The sequence below is a fragment of the Lycium ferocissimum genome, chromosome 5 (genome assembly GCF_029784015.1).
Source record: "Lycium ferocissimum isolate CSIRO_LF1 chromosome 5, AGI_CSIRO_Lferr_CH_V1, whole genome shotgun sequence".
Taxonomy (NCBI): domain Eukaryota; kingdom Viridiplantae; phylum Streptophyta; class Magnoliopsida; order Solanales; family Solanaceae; genus Lycium; species Lycium ferocissimum.
In genome coordinates, this window is record NC_081346.1 from 4837304 (window position 1) to 4859035 (window position 21732).

General features: G+C 31.0%; 2 protein-coding genes across 2 annotated transcripts; both read left to right on the forward strand.

Moving 5' to 3' along the window:
• The first annotated feature begins 795 nt into the window (after positions 1 to 795).
• LOC132058116 (two-component response regulator ORR24-like) lies at positions 796 to 10843 on the forward strand. Its single transcript, XM_059450679.1, has 6 exons — positions 796 to 1099; positions 3887 to 4036; positions 7350 to 7823; positions 8030 to 8106; positions 8921 to 9751; positions 10470 to 10843. The coding sequence occupies exons 1-6, from the start codon at positions 937 to 939 to the stop codon at positions 10533 to 10535; spliced, it is 1761 nt and encodes a 586-aa protein (XP_059306662.1). The 5' UTR covers positions 796 to 936; the 3' UTR covers positions 10536 to 10843.
• Positions 10844 to 18211: 7368 nt separating this feature from the next.
• Positions 18212 to 21282, forward strand: LOC132055563 (RNA polymerase II degradation factor 1-like). The gene is made up of 2 exons (XM_059447451.1): positions 18212 to 19756; positions 20136 to 21282. Exons 1-2 carry the CDS (start codon positions 18552 to 18554, stop codon positions 20983 to 20985), a joined length of 2055 nt encoding a protein of 684 aa, XP_059303434.1. The 5' UTR covers positions 18212 to 18551; the 3' UTR covers positions 20986 to 21282.
• The last annotated feature ends 450 nt before the right edge of the window (positions 21283 to 21732 follow it).

A 21732-nucleotide genomic window follows, 5' to 3' on the forward strand; every position in this document is an offset into this window, starting at 1 on the left:
AGGAATTAATTGGATATATGATGATTTGACTGTGATATATGAAGTTCGTGAGTATACAATTTAATGACAGAAAAGAAGAATGGAGGAAACAATTTAGATAAAATTATGTTAAATGTTTAATAACTTGCTAATACTAATGTCCATTACTAAGTGGACAAATGGAGGTAATGAATAACATAATTTCAAATTCAGATGTTGAAATCGCATATTCCATAAGGTATACGTTACGACAAAATCACTATGGCTGTTTTTGGTATAAGAAAATATAAAAAAAAATATTTTTAATATTTTTTTCGAGATCATTTTCAAAGTTTAGTAATAATACAATGTGGAGGATATGATTGGGAGAAAATTTTATGATACTTTTGGATGCTAATAGTTTAAGTGACAAGGAGGTGAGCCGCTCCAAGTGGAAAGCGATAGTGAATCCCGAACTTGCCCACGTTCATCCAAACCGGCCTCAAAAAGCGATCGGAAAGCGAAGCCCTTCCTTCCAAAATAATACATAAGTATTGGTTAAAACAATTGAAATGGAGTAACCCACTGAGATTCCATAAGTAATTGAAGTCATTTTTCCTTATAAATTGAAAATATTTTCTTGAAAATACATTTTAGTAACTAAACACGGAAGAATGATTCTATCAAGTAAACATTAACTCCATACAAATCTCTAAGAGGAAAAGGAAAAATAAAAAGACAAAAGTAACCCTTGTCTCGACTTAACAAAGAAAGAAAGAAAGAAGTAAAAAGGTCAAATAAAAATTATTTATATGGTCAACACTAAACATGCTCAATAGCTAATAGAGGATACTATGAGTAGGATTCGAGGGGAAAGTGCACTCCACATTAGAACTTCAACTTAGAAACCTACCAAAAGAGCTTAGCGTTTCGCTAATAAATTCAGCCTTATTTTATTTCTTGTATCTCCTCCTCGTTATGTCTGAAGAAGAAAATCTGCAAACTGTTGAAGGAATAGATAAACCAATGACAACTCCTTATTATGGTATGATAAAACATATTATTCGTGTGATGCTGATTGATCATGACAAAGAGTTTGTTGATGAGAGGGTCGATTTGTTAAAATCTTACGGATATAAAGGTAAAAATGGTGACGTCTTTATATAACTTATAACCTTTGTTTATTTAATATCGATCTCTTTTGAGATTTCATTTCTCTTGTAGATCGATCTTGAGTTTCTCTTTTCCTTGTTGTCATAACACTATTTCTCTGCTTGTTTATGTTGTTTTTTTCTAGTTATTAAATGAGTCTTTTAGTGGTTATAAAGAAGAAAATTGGATTCTACTTTTGATCCTTGATATAAACATGTCACCCACTCGATTAGTTTCTTTTATAGAGATGTATATGATTTTTGGGGTCGATAATTTTATGTTAATCTTTGTGTCGTTCCAATTTTATCGGATGTCCCGATGAGATATAGTTGATGTTAATCATTTTTTTTATTTAATCAACTCGCATATGCATTTTACACTTGGTCTTTTTAGAAAAAAGGGGGCAATTTTTCTTGCCTTGGCCTAGAGTGACATAGAGTTGAAGGAGAAACTTAAATCACTCAAAAATGAATATTGAAGGGGTAGATATTTGATTTTTACATATTTTTTTATCATTTTAGAGAAAAATAAATTTCTTGGGTGGTGGAGGAACGAGACTAGGGCAATGAAAGGGAAGAGAAAGGGCAAGGGAAGAACTTGATAAGAAGCAATCTAACAAGCATTATTGTTGACTTTGAGATTTTCTTTCTTTTTTTTTGTGTGTTTTATTGGATCTAGACACACAGATAGAGCGGCCTGATTTTCATGAAAAAACATTTCTCTTTCTATTTTCTTTTTTTGTTCTATTACAAAATTTCCTCCTTCCTTTTGGATTCATGATATCCATGGTGCCAATGTTTTTTTTTTTTTTTTTTTTTTTTTTTAAGTAAATAAGAAACAACCTTTTAAGCAAATAAAATAAAATAAAATCCAGGATGCCAATGCTTTTTTTTTTAATGCCCTTTTCATTTCATGGAGCTTTTATTCCTTTAATTTTTTTATTGCAATTTTTTATTTAATGTTTTTTTATATACACATGTTATTTCATCCTTTTGACTAGATGTTTCAAATGGGCGGGTTAGACTGAATTTTGGCGGATCAAAACAGACTGATTTAATAAATGGGCGGATTATTAACCCGCTCAAAATTTACTTCTGCTGAAATGCATTGGGCTAAAATGGACCAAAATATAGGTCATAACCCAATCCACCCAATTTTTATTAAGTTTTAATTGCTTTATTTGTTCTTTTATGATTTTACGTACCTTATAAAATTATTGTTTTTCTTTATTATGACTGTATATAACATATCAAATAAAAAAATATGTTTTTGAAAATATTTTGACAAGATTCCTCATGAGTCAATTTGGGCTACATATCAGCCCAATTATAATGGGTTGAAATGAACTGAGCTAATAAATGGGCGGGTTATTGAACTTGCAGGATATGTTTTCATAGGCTAATTTTGCCACCTCTACTTTTAACCACACACGCCTTGCTTTAAAAAAATCATTTTTTAAAAACTTTTTTTTTTTTTTTTTAATTTGAAAGAAACAAACTTGGATCAACTATATTTTGCATTTTGCCTCAACCTTAATGGTCATTCAATCACATTCTCTTGTCGGAAACTACTATAAAATGGTGATTCACTTGAATTATTTTATCCCGTAAAGAAAAAGTGCAACTGACAATTTCAGTATAATTTAGGTGTGTTTTTATTTCTTTCCCATTATTTTTTGTTGGGTTTCTCAATTATTTTTTAGTATTCATTGATTATTCAAGAGAATCGTTTAGTTTTGAATTGCTTTGTTAGTTGTTTTTGTATATAATGTAGTACACATGCATACAAGAAGTAATTTTATAGTAGTAACAAACGTAACTAATTAAGAGTAGAAATAAACTTAAATTTGCATGATAAAATAAAGAACACATGTAGCAAAATCTGAGAGAAAAAGGAGGGGTTTTTAATATTTTTTTCTGCTTTTAGAAACTTCCGAAACTCAAAGTCAAGCCTAAATAGTGGGTTAGTGTTTCATTTTAGATATTAAATATAGAAAATAAATCACATTGTAATCCATCAAATACTATTATTTTAGGTAATGCCTTTTTTTTTTTTTAGAAAGTATGATTTGTCGATGCGGCTCAATTCTAAAAAGATTTATGACTTCTATCGACTTATTATCTTATAATTGTTTGTGCTTTTGTTGTCATACTTAAGATTCTTGAATTCAATTAGACGATACTATAGTAATATATGAGACATGTGATAATTAACATGCGGATTTCATTAAACTTTCTATTATTATCTTCACATTCAGTTTTTTTAGTTATATTATTAATGTCAAGACTAAAAATGTCATTGCTACGATATAGACAAGTCAAATGAGAATAATTAAAATCTATTGATAAATCTGATCCTCTTTACTAAATCTTCTAAACTTAATAGTTGCATATTCATGAAATATGATTATCTCAAAACTTTTGCTCCTGTTATCTATGGGTGTTAATAGTATTTTACATTCAGTGTTTGTTTACAACAAATCATTTGAATAAATCTGAATAGATTCTATAACAGTATATTTCTATATAATCTTCTTTATTCTATATAATATAATTATTTATCCTAAACAATATATAAGTTTTTTATGTGAACTTGTCTAAGATTACACATATTGATTACAATATAAGTTGATTAATATGTGGAATTACATAAAATAAAGTGTAGAAAGATAACATGAAATTTTATAATTAAATTTGTGCATGAAAAATAACAGACCCTCATGATAATATAATTTTATTTTCTGTTATTCACTAACTTTCAAAGTGCATTGATATAGTTACGACAGTTGATACGGCTTTGGCAGCAATGTCAATACTCTCCAAAGGAAAGGAAAAAATCGATGTGATTATATTCAACGTCCATTCACCCGACCGACTTTCTTTTCAGCTTTTGGCTCAAGCTGTAGCCTTAAATGTTGTTTCATTGTGTAAGTATTTATTCTAGTACTCTTCTACTTATGACATCTATTGTTATAGTGAGTAAGGTCAATTATTTTAATCAATATAATATTAAAACAAAAATTAGCTATGAAATTCTTCATTTGTATGTTGCTAAATAGCTCGTAGGTAAATGATTATTTCTATAGTTCGTCGTTAAAAGGGTTAGCGACTGATTTTTGTTGTTTAGCGACACAAAAGTTATTCGTTACTAATTTCTATATTTTTGGTATATGATAAATTGGTATTTTGTCAAATTACTATTATAATGATAAAATTTAGTGAATCTAATGAAATTAACTAGTCACATAATGTTTAACTAGACGGTCAATGCCCGTGCTGCGCACGGGCCCAACACTTTAAATTATAGTGCATTTATGTGTATGTAGTTGTGTTTGGATACTGTTTTTATGTGTGTGTGTGTGTGTATATATACACACTATGTTCAAAACACGATTAATATAACATTGTAGTTTGTGCTCCGTATCTAAAACTTTATTATATTAGTGTTTGCTACGAATACAAAATCGGCAAATTTATTAATATTTTTTAAAAGAGAAGACTTGTTTAAAAGGAAACTATTTTCCTCTCTTTGAGATAAAATAATAGCAATATTTAAGCATTAGTTGATACTTTTAATTTTAATTCGATTAATTTAAAGGTGTAAAATACTTATTATTTTTTTTATCAAATTTTGATTTGGATAATTCTAATTCAAATTATTAAATTAATTTTACATGTTTAAAACGAAACAAAATAGAAATTGATTTTCTATTTAAACGAAGAAATACTATTTTTTAATTTTTGATAAATATGGTTTAGCTCATTTTACTTGTCATGTTGTCTTTTGCATGATTTTTTAAGTAAATGTCTATTAGAATTATAATTTGACTAATTTACCTTATTCATTATTTGATCTCTATTTGGTATATTTTTTACGACATTAATCTCTTTTCACATTTATTAGAGTAAGAATAAAAATAAAAAGTAATTAAATTCTATCTTATTTTAAAATATAAATATTTTAAGTATATTTATTTTAGTAAACATAACAAATAAATGACATGGAATAGCAAATACAGCTTAATATCTAGATTAGATCTCAAGCTAATATAAAAAAAAAAGAAAATTGTATGGTTTGGCTACATAACCTTTTGAAGAAAAAGTAATTTGCTCCTACTAATGGATTGATACGCATGTGGCAATGAATCCATCATTATTGACTTAATGAGATACTTTGAAAATTACATGAATATTGTTTGATTTTTTAATTTGGGGTGCACTTTTTTTTTTTTGGACATTATTAGTTTGCACTATTTTTATGCATATATATATATATATATATATATATATATATATATATATATACTATGTTTAAAACACGATTAATATAACATTGTAGTTTGTGCTCCGTATCTAAAACTTTATTATATTAGTGTTTGCTACGAATACAAAGTCTACACTTTTTTTTTTGACATTATTTGTTTTTTTAATATGGAGTTCACTTTTTTTATTTTTAATATTGCTTGATTTTGTTAATATGGGGTCCACTTTTTTTTTTCGTGAGTTTAGAGATGGTGAGTTCCACTTTTTTTTTTTTCTTTTTTTTTTTTTTTTTTTTTATATTGCTTGGTGTTGTTTAGTATGGGGCCCACCCTTTTACTTTTTTTTTTTCGACATTATTAGCACTATTTTTATGTATATACATATATATATATATATATATATATATATATATATATATATATACACACTATGCTCAAAACACGATTAATATAACATTGTAGTTTAACCTTCGTATCTAAAACTTTATTATATTAGTATTTGCTACGAATACAAATCCGTAGCACTTTTTCTTTTTGGACATTATTTATTTTTTTAATATGGGATTACTTTTTTTATATTGCTTGGTCATGGGCCCCACTTTTTTTTTTTAAGGGGCTACGGACGACGAATGGGGTCCACTTTTTTTTTTCCGTGAGTTTAGAGATGGTGGGTTCCACTTTTTTTTTTTATATTTTTTATATTGCTTGATGTTGTTTAGTATGGGGCCCATCCTTTATGGGGTGCACTTTTTTTTTCTTGGACATTATTAGTTTGCACTATTTTTATGCATATAATATATGTGCTCAAAACACGATTAATATAACATTGTAGTTTATAATCGTATCTAAAACTTTATTATATTAGTGTTTCTTTACGAATACAAAGTCTGCACTTTTTCTTTTTTGACATTATTTGTTTTGTTAATATGGGGGAGTCCAATTTTTTTTTTTTTATTGCTTGGTGGTGTTTAGAACCCCCTTTTTTTTTTTTTATATATTGCTTGATTTTGTTAATATGTCCACTTTTTTTTTTTTATTGGTTGGTTGTGTTTCTAATGGGGCCCACCCTTTTTTTTTTTTTATGGGGCTACGAAGCATGGGTGCAAACCCATGCTTCTATATAGTTTAAATTTATGCATATAATAATATATATATATATATATATTCAAAATATTAATATAACATTGTAGTTTGTGAGTTCCGTATCTAAAACTTTATTATATTAGTGTTTGCTACGAATACAAAGTTTACACTTTTTTTTTTTTTACATTGTTTGTTTTTTAATATGGGATTCTTATATATATTCAAAACACGATTAATATAACATTGTAGTTTGTCAACCGTATCTAAAACTTTATTATATTAGTGTTTGCTACAAATAAAAAGTTTACATTTTTTTTTACATTGTTTGTTTTTTTAATATGGAATTCACTTTTTTTTTTATATTGCTTGATTTTGTTAATACGGATCCACTTTTTTTTTTTACTTTTTTTTTTTTTAATATTGGTTGGTTTTTTTTTTTTAATATTGGTTGGTGTTAATATGGGAACCACACTTTTTTTTTTTTTTTTTTTTTTTTTAAGAAGAAAGCATGGGTTTTAACCCATGCTTCTATATAGTAGTAAAATATGACATGGATATCATTTATGGATTCATCATTGTAGTGGGTAAAATTAGTTGTTTTAATTACAATACAAAAAAAAAATAAAAAAATTAGCCACATAATTAGTTGCTAAATAATCCGTAGCTATGTTATTTGATTATCATCGTTAAATAGGATTAAGGATAGATTTTTATTACTTAGCAAAAATAAGTGATATGTGGTAAATCCTTTTTTTTTTTTTTGTTTGGAGTGATATGATAAACAATTGTTTTGTACAATAGCAATGTTATATGTGATTCAATTCTAATGCTAGCTTTACATAATGTTTACAAGATAATTCAATTCTAATGCTAGCTTCCCGAAATAATTATGCAGTTATATGTGATGAAGACAATGACCTCTTAGCAATGAAGGCTTTGAACATTGGAGCTTGTATTTACCTGAAAAAGCCACTAGACGAGGAAATCGTGGAAGATTTGTGGCAATTTGTATTGAGGAGAACAATCCAAAAGGAAAAAGTTCGAGAACGATTAGAAGAAAATGGAGATAAGATGAATGTTGATGATATTGGTAACAATAATATTGTTGGAGATGAAGTACAAGCTGGAGAAAAGAGTATTCCTAATATTGAGAACCAGAGCAATAACATTGAGGCTGAAAATGATGTGGTATCCAATGGGAAATACAAGCAAGGGAGGAAAAGAAATAGAAAAAGCACAAAAGAGATAAATGAAGGAGAAAGCCAGAGCAGTGCCATTAATAAAAGCGTTAGGCAGAAGCTTCGCATAGAATGGACTGTGGACCTTCACACCAAATTCATGAAAGCCGTGCAACAACTTGGTGAAGGAAGTAAGTTTACTTCACGATTAATTAAATTTTTTGACTATTTATTATATAGAGCAACATGAACAGTGAAAATTTATACTGATAATGGTCATAAACTTGCTTAGAATTAAGGCCAAATAACTATTATATTTAATTGTATGTAACTCGGCTTAATCAAGAGATATTAAATTTAAGTAAATTTATAATATTAGTATGGAAATAACATGTAGGTTGTTACCCGAAAGAGATTCTTGAGATGATGAATGTGCCTGGTCTTACTAGAATGCAAGTTGCTAGCCATCTTCAGGTACTTTCCAAAAAAATTCTAAGTGATAAACTTTATATTATTTGTGCTTATTTTCGTACGAGTGAAGTCATTTCCAAGAATTTTATTTATAAGGAAGTCATTTTCTTGTTACTATAAAGTGTTTTTCTCGAAAAGATTTTCCTTCATTAGTTATAAGAAGAAATCATTTTTAATACAACTGTCGTAAGTTTGATTTTATATCACTTTATTTAGCCAATAAACTTTTAGACATTATTATCAATATGTAATACTCAAATTTTTTAAAATGCTAAATATTATTATCAATCCTTATTTTATATTTTGTCTAAAGATATTTACCGTTCGCCTATTATCAAACACAAAAATATTTTTCTTTTAAAATGACTTTCATGGTAGTAAAGACACTCAACTCACAATGAATACATAGGATGAATATACCCAATTTTTTTTAGAATATCACAGTTATATATCTATCTCCATGTTATTATCTATACGTTGAAGTAAGTTTTTGTTATCTTTTTAACTATGAAGTATACATGGTTAATGGTTTATGCAAACTAGAAATAATTTTCTTGGGTGAAGGAAATATAATATTCGATCTATTTCCGTATAGCTCATGATATATCTTAACTTGAAGTTCATTTCAAGTGCTACAGATGATCCTCCTACAACCTCTATCTCCTTTCTTTTTGAACCAGTCTATTCCTATCAAAAATCATATTAGAAGATTTAAATATATAATCTTTATTTGAATTATGTTCAACCGTAGTCCGTATTTTTTGGATAAAGAACTTCTTATTTGGTTCAACTCTCCTTTCATTTTTTTTACTTTCAGAAATGTCGTAACGACAATTGGAGAGTTCCAAAAAAGCGAAAATCTATTCGTCACTCATCAGGCCAGGGATCTTCAAGTGGTTCTAAACAAATAAGTAGACTTAGAAAATTTGGGACAATGCCTCGTCTTAAAACAAATGTTACAAATCTGCAACAACAACAATGCAACCTAGAAATCCGAAGAGTTCCAAAGTTTCCATTTCAACCACACAACATCAACAACATTTTTGAAAGAGGAGAGAGTTCAATTCAACAGCAGGTTTATCACCCACAACTTAATGTTGGACCCACCTACCTTAGCATTGACAGCCTATTCAATAACCCATTTTTGTCGGCACAAAATAATGTTGGCGGTGGGCTACAACAACAACAACATAGCCCATTATTTGAAATGTTGGGACCACAAGGACTACAACGCCCAATTAATGGGAGCACTAATTATAGGCCTGAGCTAGTGTTTAATGATGGATATTATCATGCTCAAAATGACTACAAGTTGAATGTCAATGCGTACAATATAAAAACATATTCAAATAGCGCAATGATATCTGATGCAGATGTTGGAAATGCGACTATTATTAATGGATTAGGAGTAACCAATGCTAATTTCCAGCAATATATGGGTGAACAAAACATGTCTGATCCTAGCAATATTGTTGCGGCATCATATCCGAGTGATATGGAAGGAGGTGATTCAAGTAAGAATGAAAATTATGATGTGTATTTCGATTACAATAATACGGATTATCTCTTCCAAAATCTTAAACTTTCAAGTGATAACCTACCTAATGACCAAGACAGTGAATTTGATCAAGTTTACTCTAGTGATCAGGTTAGTGCTTCTATCTAACTTTACTTATCTCACAAATTTATTTATTCAATGTGTGTGTTTAGTATCACAGAAGTTAATTATTGATAAAATACTTTTTTGGCGTATTTGATTTGAGTAAAAAAATATATTTTTCCAGAAAAAGTAATTTGAAGGAAAATCAATCTAAGAATACACAATTTTCTCAAGATTTATTTATTTGTTTCACTAGTCGACAATGCAATCACATGACCAAAACATGAATTAATTACACTGCATAAACTTAGCGTCTATAATCATACTTTAGTTACATAAGATTATTCGAACGCTTTGAAGAAGATCACTTTGGTTCTTCCTACGAATCATTCACAAAGAATTCTAGGGAAAGAAATATATATTTGTTGTGTTTTCACTAAAGAAAAGTTACGGTGAAGAGGAATAAAAGTTCTATTTAAACAAGACACTTCTTGTTTAAATGACACATCTATTCTCAGTATGCCTTTTTCTTAAGTGACTGATATTATTTCCTTCATATTTATTAAATATTGAAAATAATTATGAAAAGAAATAACTTCTGTCCAAAAGTGCGGGAACTCATTATCCCCTTTTTGCTGGAAATGTTTTTCCTGAAAATATTTTTGGCAATCAAACACAAAATAAAAAATTGTTCCTCCAATATGATTCGTCATACCAAACACACTTGTAATCTCTAGTAGATTTTACCTTAAACTTACATATGCAGGTGGCACCAACACCGAGTGTCGAGTTTTCAGGAATAACAAATTTTCCTCGTGACTTATCAATATGATCCAATGCTATCAGAGACTACCAGTGACAACTCTCACAAGGGCTCTTTGCAGTGATAAAGTTGTTTCCTCAAGTGGAAATTGCATCTTTCATTTCTCTGGAGACTATTTTGTTTCGTATGATTTGGATTGCTTCAACTAAATGACATTTTTTTCCCCATTTGAATTAATGGCCAGTATTTAATTACAGGCTTGCATTTTTTTCTTGACTTGGGACTATCGTTTTGCTTAGTATCCCATTAATCGTCCCGACATTACAAACCTTTGGTTGACTGATTAAATATTATGGGATTGATTATCTTTGGACTAATTGCATCTCAATTAAGTATAATATTTGCTATATCCTTAACATCTACGGGTAACGCTTTTATTATTGCACTCGATTGACTTTCATATAAGCTCTATGCAGTTTTTCATCATATTTTACTGTTCATTTTTTTTTTCATAGTGATCACACCGCAAGTTTTTCTTTCAACATCGCACAAGTTTGTTACTACTACCCGTTTTCAAATAAAACAATAAAATGTCCTCTTCTGCATGTCTTAAGTGTTTGGGCCCAATTTTTTTCATTGGATGTTCTTGAAGGATGATTTACAAGAATAGCCATAAATGTGATGGTCTTGACTCTTGAATATCTGATCCCCCAGGCTCCATGGATAAACTTCAAAGTCTAACAAGTCTTAACTTTTAATTTTGAATGTTTGTTAATGGGGCAAGCGAGAGTCAAAAATTCAAGACCACTCATCAATGGGTGCAATTTCCTGATCCTCGAATGGACGTTTTGGCCCAATTCATGCCAAACCTCTTTATGAGTTCAGAAGAGGGAGGGAACGCTCCTTTACACTATGTTTGGAACGTTGTTACCCATCGTATTGTATTGTATCGTTACTACAAATACAATGTTTGTTTTGATTGTTAGTTAAAACCCATTGTATTGTATTGTTAAATTTCGTCGTTACGTAACAATGAAAAGCCCCATTTTATGTAACAATCGATTTGGTGTTATCCCATTGTTACCTAATTGTTCTTTCCAATTATGTCCTTACTTAATATTTCATAATTCTATTTTACCCTTTATCCTATATTATTTAACTCCACCCAAATATCCTACCCTACGTCTTCTACGTTCCTCTGTCTCCTTACGTTTGGTTTATGCTCCTACATCTTCCTCCTTCTTCTATCTCCTTCTATGTTTTGGCTTTACTTATTTTAAGAAATAAATTTGCAAACTTTTGATGACTTCAAAACAGACTCCACAAAATTTATCCAAGAAAAAGGATAAGACAAAACATTGTTGTTTTCCTTGATGAAATCCATCGGTGTTTGGTTATTATTCTTGAATACATTTTCACTATAAAGTTTTTTAAAAAAAAATGATGTTAGTAGAAGGAAATTATGGATTATCCTACTGTCTTTGTTGATCCCCATTGCCGCTTCAACAAACATATGAACATTGTAGGCAATGATGATATTGCTTATCTTGGTGAAATTTGGGGCATGTATTGATAGAACAAAAAAATATGAACGTTGTTGTCAACCGCTCTCATATGCTACCCATCCGCATTGTATTAATAAATTCAATACTTACAATAGTTTAGGGCATTTTAGTAAACTTACCAGTTACAATACAGTACGATACAGTCAATCCAAATAAAAAAAATGTTATTATCGACAAGAACGATCTGATCTATCCAAACATTATATTTACAAAGCGATAAAGACGATCAATACTGTTGTGATGCAAGACATTATAAACGATGGGTAACAACGATCCAAACAAAGTGTTAAGTTTGGGTCCGGAGTGCTCAATACTATATATGCCCCGCTTCAATTCCTATAAAAATTAATTTCCACATTATTTTTAGTTTATGTTTGATTCACTAAGGTTTAAGAATCAACTGCAGGTAATTAAGTTTTACATTACTTATGAATCAATCAACTTGAAACACAATCATCAATAAGAGTTTCTCATACAATAGGTGTGATTTCGATTTTCGTTATTCCTTTATTCCTTTTCGTTCCCAGATCCTTATTTAATAAAAAAAAAATTAATAAAAAAGTCGGATAACATACCAAAGTCAGTCAAATTCACCCCAAAATGCAAAAAGACTTTATATCGTACGCAAGAGGGAATATGTTTGACATTTGGCTGCTCAACTTAATTAAGTCGTTCTTCCACAGTATACAAGCTATTGCTTGAGTAGAGTTCCAGAAAATTTAAAGTAGAAAGGAGTGACGACAAAAACAATTATAAAAGACATTCTTAGCATCGTCTAAAGTGTAGCTTCAACTTGGAAAAGTTGTCGCAAGAACACGAAATTAGACGTGGAAGCTATTTATTGGAAAATGCGCCACAATACTTCTGTTAGATAAAAGTATGAGTTACTTTTACTCAGCAGGGATTAGCACCTCGCTTATACTCCTCCAGGAAAAAAAAAGAAAACAAAATTTTTTTTTTTCTTGGATAAAAAAAAGAGTTCACTTACCAAATTAAGAAAGAATTAACCTTATTTTTTCATATTTGCTCCTATTAAGTGTTATATGATCAAATCACAATGCCTATTTAATTAGAGATAATTTAGTCAAATTACCTATTTTTGTCTAGGAGTTGGTATTTTCTTAGGGGGGTGTGGAAACACTTTTTTTTTTTTTATCTGGAGGGAGTAATTCTTTAGTCCGTTCCCAAATTGTTTTATATGAGTACTTAGTAGTTAGTAGAAAGAATTAGACTATTTTGGTTGAATCTTAATCCACAATACTTACCTTGGTTAATTTCGATCCTTTAAATTTGTTGAAATATACCTCTTTGAGTTGAAGGGAAGCCTTGACGTAATTGGTAAAGTTGTTGTCATGTGACTAGAATGTCACAGGTTCGAGCCGTGGAAATAGCCTCTTGCAGAAATGCAAGGTAAGGCTGCGTACAATAGATCCTTGTGGTCTGACCCTTCCCCGAACCCTGCGCATAGCAGGAACTTACTGCACCGGGTTGCCCTTTTATACCTCTTTGAGTTGAGTAAAATATCTTGAAAGTTTGAAAAACTACACATCAATTACAAGTAAATTGGAGTCGATCATATGAATTCTCCCTGATCATGTTGCTCGATTTAATCTTGTCTTTGCGCAACGACAAAAGAAAGAGAAAAGGACACCATTTGAATTTGTGAGGAAAAAAATGGGAGTTAATTACAATTTACAATTAAGCTAGTAGGTGATTTGTGTGGCCCTAATTATTTGTCTGAAACTAGGTACTATTGCTTTATGCGACAGTACCTTTAATTTCGTTATCCATTAATGTTGATTATGCATGAACTTAGGAAACATTGTTGCTTTAGGTAGTTTAAATGCGACTCACTACACTTAACAAGTCGACATGCATGAATTTGTCATACAATCAAAATACTTTTTGACTTATAATTCGGCACGTAATATTATTATTTTTCATTTTGGCTGTGTAACATTTAAGTTATTTCTTTTAGTAACCATCAAGTATTCAACATTAAATAGGATGCTGTTTCGTATAGAGGATAGTGAACAAGTTATTGGCGAAGATTCATGCACATAAACTATGTATCAAGTTTGAATTTCTCTTGTCAACATGACAAAGTAGTACTCCATGGCCATACTTAAATTACTCATTAAAGTATAAATCTAACTCTATTTATATTTTCGAACATATATATAAAATTTGATTTTGAAATATTAAATTTTGCCGAACGTACGAGTTCATGATTGAATTCACCATTCAAAACCTCAGTTGCTTCATTAAACTCAAATGATGAACAATGTGATAAAAGATAAATCACATAACAGTAATAAGAATAAAACAGAAGGATCTTTCTCCATTTCACTTTTACTTGTCCGGTTTGGACTTTGCACATATTTTAAGAAATAATAATTGATATGAATATTTTACCACAGAATATTAATTGATATTTAGTCTTAAGTCTTGAGAAATGAAATTGTGTTTTTGAAATAGTGGACAAGTAAAAATAAATGGAGAAAGTATAAAAAGAAAATTATTTATGGTGTCTTTTGGATCTCCAGGGCAATGCCAATGCAGAGTAGACTCCACTGGGTTTCCACGCGGAGAGTACAAACTTCGCAAATCTTAAGGAAACACAAAGCTAAAGTTTTTATGGAAACTTGGATTGCTTTTAATATCCGCCACTACCCTCACTACTTCTCATGCATGCATTGCACACCACCAAAAAATAAAAGTAAAAAGAGACCACTAAATATTGTGGTTGTGTGTAAATATTATCTTACTATTTTTTAATAAGAGATCTCGGATCGAACTTTGGGAATGAAATCATTTTTGATAAGCAGTGATTTATTTTTAAAGTGAAATTTTCTGATGCAAATTTAGATTAATCGAGCCTCAAAACAGATATTAAACATCAAGTCAAAACCCCCAAAAGAAGAGAAAACAAGGGAGAAAAACCAAACTCCAATTTGCGGTAACATCTCATGTGCCAAGTAGCCTGATTTGTTGTCCTACCACACGTGGCTTCCCCAAGCCTCAGCTGCCCTTTTGTCTCTTCGATAAAATCCCCCATGTGACCGTTCACCCACGCCCCCCAACAAAACCCCCAACACACTGCCTCCCTCCTTTTTTATATATTAAAAGCATGAGTTGGGGTGATTTCGTCGTCACTCCAACTCATGTAAAAAAAAAAAAAAAATGGACCTCATATTAAAAAAATCAAGCAAATCAAGAAAAAAAAAAGTGCACATCATATTAAAAAATCAAACAATATTCATGTAATTCTCAAAGTATCCCCATTAAGTCAATAATGGTGGATTCATTGCCACATGCGTATCAACTCATTAGCGGGAGCAAATGAAATTATTGAACAACAAAAAACGTTGACCCCATATTATTGCTTTTCTTCAAAAGGTTAAGTAGTCAAACCATACAATTTCCTTTCTTTTCTTATATTAGCCTGAGATCTAATCTAGTTATTTAACTGTTGTATTTGCTATTCCGCCATGTCATTTATTTGTTATGTTTACTAAAATAAATATACTTAAAATATTTATATTTTAAAATAAGATAGAATTTAATTACTTTTTCATTTTTATTCTTATTCTAATAAATGTGAAAAGAGTTTAATGTCGTAAAAGAAAAAATAATATTAAATGGAGATCAAATAATAAATAAGGTAAATTAGTCAAATTATAATTCTAATTGACGTTTCCTTAAAAAACCGTGCAAAAGACAAGATGACAAGTAAAATGACAAGAATATTCACCAAAAATAAAAAAAATAGTAGTTCTTCGTTTAAATAGAAAATCAAATTTCTACTTTGTTTCACTTTAAACATGTAAAATTAATTTAATAATTTGAATTAGAATTATCCAAATCAAAATTTGATAAAAAATAATAAGTATTTTTTGGGTCCAATCTACATACATTAACAATAGAATATTTTACACCTTTTAATTAATCGAATTAAAATTCAAAGTATCAACCGATGCTTAAATATTCTTTATTGTTTTGTCTCGAAGAGGAAAATAGTTTCTTTTAAACAAGTCTTCTCTTTTAAAAAGTATTAATAAATTTTTGCAAACTTTGTATTCGTAGCAAACACTAATATAATAAAGTTTAGGATACGGAGCACAAACTACAATGTTATATTAATAGTGTTTTGAACATATATATATATATATATATATGCATAAAAACGATGCAAACTTATATATGTTATATATAATATATATATATATATATATATATTATCACTACCCAAACACAACTACATACACACGTATATACACGATAATTTAAGTGTTGGGCGTGCTACAAAGACGGCATACGCCATCTAGTACTACAAAGAATCCATACTGGCAATTTTTTTAGAAAAAATATAGTACCTTTGATCCTGAAGAGAATAATGGGTCCTGCATGCAGTATAAAGATCAATATTTAACTTAGTGCCTATTTGGAAAGCCACTCAGGTAATTGGAATTGAGTGTAATTACACAGTTTGACCTGAACCAAATAATTACACAATTAAGTGAAAATTGGGTATAATTACACTCTCCAATTTTCAAGAGGGGTTTGAGAATTGAGTGTAATTACATGATTACTTTTTTGTTTTATTTTAGTTTCTTTTCCTTTTTAATTTATTTTTTATTTCTATTAATTTAATTTCTTTTTATTTTTATTTTATATTTTATTTCTATTATTTTAATTTCTTTTTTAGTTTTACTTTTTAATTATTTTTATTTTTTAAAATGTATATTTCTTTTTATATTATTTATTTTTCATTTTCTTTCTTCTCATTCCCAACCTTTACTTCTTGTAGTTCCATGTAATTGCTCGTATTTTATTTTATTTTATTAATTTAGCATAACCATGTTATTATTCTAATTTTTGAAACTACACCTCTTAATATTGGAAAGATTGAGTCACTAACAAACTTGGCATATAACGAGTGACACTATTAAAGTAGATTTTCATTGTGAATGAGGTTATAGACTTATATTTTTCCTTTCTTTTGAATTATTTACTTAAGTTACGTTGGAACTTACTTATGTAATGTTGGAATTTGACATAAGAGTATTATGTTAATTTTTTTTTTTTAGATTTTGAATTTAGGTTATATTTAAGTTATTTACTTTAGTACTATTTACTTGTTAATTCACATTGCATGCTGTTTATTTTTCACTTATAGTTGATGGATTTTTTGTGTCAAACATGCAATCCATGACGTTCTCACAAAAAAAAGTCTTCTTTTATGTTTTATAATTAATTAAAATTAAATATTATTAATTAGAAAAATATATATCAATAATTTTTTACAATATTAGTTACAAATATATGATTATTAATTAATATATTTTCAAGAAACAATGTGTTATTAAATAAATAATTAATATCATTTATAAAGGCAAATATTTTTTAAATATTAATTTTAAATTTTTTATAATTACATTTTATTTTTAAATTAAACTAACTGTGTAATTACACTTGTGTAACCAAACAACACGCTTGTAATTACACTGTAATTACGTTATGACAAACAAACAAGTCGTTGTAATTACATTAATATGTAATTACTAGGCTGTGTAATTACTACCCTAGTAATTACACCAATTCCAATTACCAGGTGGCTTTCCAAACAGGCCCTTAGAGTGAACTCAAATATGAATTTCTTGAATGTTGAAATTATGTCTAAAATTTACAAATCTCAAGAACTACATTATATGTATAATAAGTAACAATTTGTCATACTTTAAATTTCTTATAAAAATATTTTGTAAAGAAAATGAATCTTAGCTTGGATCTAACTCCTCGTAAAAAATTAGTTTACGAAGTAAGGATAGTGCATGACACAATAGTCTTCTCATAGCTAGGACTGGCCTTATGGAATGTTGACAACCACAATATGCTTGCCCAATTATAATATATAGTTTTGTATTAAACACACATATATTTTACGAATTCCGTCTGAAATGTGCTCGTCGAAAATTATTTCTGATGGCATTCCGCCGTAATTCCCAAATTTTTACGGGATTTCGATCGGAACGTTCGGCCAAAAAAAAAGGAGTGTTTCTTGTATCATAAACCAAGAACATAAATGAGTTTAGCTTTGATATCATGTGAAAAAAATAGACCTTGGTCCTAATGCATTCTCAAGCTAACTCATGAGTTGAGAATTAAGAAGGCTATAATATAATATGACAGCAGTTCATTCTCTCAACTATTATGGGATACTTCAATAAACTCTTGGAAAAATAAGTGTCAAATATTATATGTTGTACACTTACCATGGACTCCAAATAAAGTTCCATAGATAAATGGACCATTCACTTCTTGAACACTTATTAGGTGTTGCCAGTAAGTTTTTGAACTCTGTTTCCCTCTCTCTGGTTGTATGCTAGCTGGATGAAATATAATACTCTAAAACTACAAGTCTGCAACTATTTTAATTACTAGCTCCTAGTGTTACACACTATTCTCCCAAACTCCCTCAGCTGTAGATCTCTCATTAGTCCATTTTCATCTGAAATCAATGGATCCTCCACCTATTCCTTCCCATATCACTGCCACTCCCATAGTTACCAATATTGCCCAACAAAACTATCCAGATTCTGCAAGCTCCTCTCCGCGCTCCCGGCAAAATGACACGTGGGACCAGGAGTCTCTGCCACCTGTCCCCGGTGCAAAACTCCGCCTCATGTGTAGCTATGGGGGTCACATCATTCCCCGTCCACACGATAAGTCCCTATGTTATGTTGGTGGTGACACCCGCATTGTGGTTGCTGACCGTCATTCCTCCCTCTCCGATCTTCAAACTCGCCTTTCCCATACTCTCCTCAATGGTAGGGGATTTTCCCTCAAGTATCAGCTCCCTAATGAAGATCTTGATTCCCTTGTATCTGTCACAACTGATGAAGACTTGGAAAACATGATCGAAGAATATGATCGCACAATGTCAGCTTCGCCTTTGAAACCTTCTCGTCTTCGTTTGTTTCTTTTTCTTGCCAAACCTGAGACTGCTGCTTCCATGGGTTGCCTGCTTGCTGATTCCAAATCCGAAACATGGTTTGTTGATGCTCTCAACAATGCTAGTTTGCTCTCCAGAGGGCTTTCTGATTCAGCAGCTGTAGATAATTTCCTGGAAATTGAAACCATTCCGAAAAGTGATTCTGGTGTAAACCTGGATCAGGCTCAGAATGAATCCTTGGCTGCAAACAATAGGCAAATGGAAAAGACTCCATTAATCCAAGAAGTGCAATCCACTATGCCTGATTCACCAATGGTTGAAACAACCTCATCATTTGAATCCAGTGTTTCATCTCCATCTATGCCAAATTTGCCCCCAATTAAGGTCCGGGAAGATGGTCAAATGACTGCAAGATTCCACGATCAGATGCTCGGGTTAGATGAGCAGTTTTCAAATGCGCAAAAGCTGGATAATGGTTACATTCATGTGGCTGCACAAGCAGCAACACCCCCTCTTCCTACTGTGATTGGCGGTGCAGCCGTTATGTCATCAGCTACTTTGGTGAATGCTGCACCGGCTACAGGGGAAAATCATGGCCGGGTTATCTCTGATGATGAAAAATCAGATCATAGTGCGCTCTCTGCACGCAGAAAACCTCCATTGCCATTACAGCCTATTCAGCGGAAAGTTGGAGATGGTTATAACTTGCCATCACCTGATTCAAAGCATGCTGGAGGTTACAACTTGCAATCACCTGATTCTGTAGCAAGGTATGACTTTCACTTCTCTGTTCATTTGGTCGACAACTAGTGTCATATGACTATGTTCAAGATCAATTACCAATAGCAGGATATCTAAGAAATAATCACTGCAATAACTTAACCCCTCTTTTTTTTCTTTTCATAAGTGAAACATCAGTAATTACTTTTCTCCGCACTAATGCATCATACAACTCTTCAAAAGAATATGATTAGATTTATTATGTATATCTAAACAACAAAAAGAACTAGTAATAAACCACTAAGAGATAACAGGACTTGAAGGTATTTTGTTGCTCTTCACTATTAGCATGTTTTAGTGTACTTGGGATTACAAAAATTGAAAAGCTTTTACTTTCATCAACTAAAACACTTTTGGATTTTTTTCCAGTGATAGCAGCATTGCATCAGGTACATCTTTCTCGAAACACACGGTTTATCAAGATGCACCTCCAGCGACAGGTCGCGAAACCAGAGTGGCTCCTGCTGTAACTGACCCCAAAAATAATGTTATGGACTATAACTCTCAAATTCAGATGCAGCAGCAAGTTCAGGATTCTGTAGCTATGCAAGTTCCACAGCAAAATCAACAGCAGCAGCAGCAGCAGTTTGTTCCTGCTAACGCACATTACATCCAACATACTGCAACAGGTCCAGTGGCTTACTATCAAATGTATGCACCCCCAACCCAGCAACCACTTCATCAACAAATGGATCAGCAATATCAAATGTATTATGTGCCAGTACCTCAGACTCAGCCGTATAATATGACAGTGCAATCTAATATAGCTGATGCTAATGCTGCTACAGCTTCAAGCCAGCAACAAACACCACCAAATCCAACAACGCTTTCACCCTCAGCAATGTTTAAAGAAGCACTCCCACCGATTTATCCAGCAAGGACAGTCCAGTCCACTAAGCCTGAAATGCCTGCCAATGTATACAGAACAGCGACCCAGGCGAATCCAACAGTAGTTCAAGTTCCCCAAAGTCAATTTCATCAGCAGTATTACGGTGTTCCCCAGGTTCCTCCTCCATCACAGCAAATGGCTGCTGTTTCTAACGGCGCTGCTAATTTTGGCTATGAATATTCTCATCCTATGCATGAGCAGGTGTACTATACCCAACAAACAGCTCCACCACTTCCTTCTCAGTACCAAACTATGACCCCTACCACCGCAGTTTTATTATCAGCACAGATAGCAGCAGAGAATACCACAGCTCAGAACAGAAATCCATAGCCTCCATAAATAACACTAGGCATTTCAAAGATTTGATATCAAGTGTATTTTTCTTTTACAGTATGGAGTATATCATGGCAGAGAATAAGGTTATAGCAGTATTCTTCATCCTACAACATGCTGCTGCTTTGATGGGGGTGAGAAGATACTTGCTTGTGGTGTCATAAGGCAAAACTAAGAACAGTGCTGTAATTGCTTCTCATGTAGTTATTGCTCCCCTCCTGGTCATATATTGTCTTAATATTAACTGGTATTGGATAATAAACAACATAGACTAATCTTTTGGCCGACAATGTTACTAGCATGCTTCTCTAGATTATGTCAAAAAGGAGAATAATTGGTTTCCTCAGGTAACTCGTGCTTGATATCTGCATCATGTTGAGCTCAATAATATGTCTAAGCCTACTGCATTTCTTTTTTATCGTGCCTTATTCAGAAATGTGCGATTTATGGCTAAGAAAATCAAGAAGCTCAGTCCAGTGGAAGGGCACAATGAGTTCTAGTTCGGTCAAGTCAAATTCAACTCTTCCAAAAGAATTGCTGTAGGCACTTCGATTCAAATTTATCTGCAGCATTATTAACAAGACATAAGAAAAAAAGAACAGGATGATCTCTAAAGCTAGCAACACAAATCATAAATCCTTAACATTGCAAAGATTAGAGAAGCAGTTAAGCCAAAACAAGTTGAATTGCCTATTACCTTGCACTAAAAACTAATCATTCTTTCGTGAATTAGATGAGCCAAAT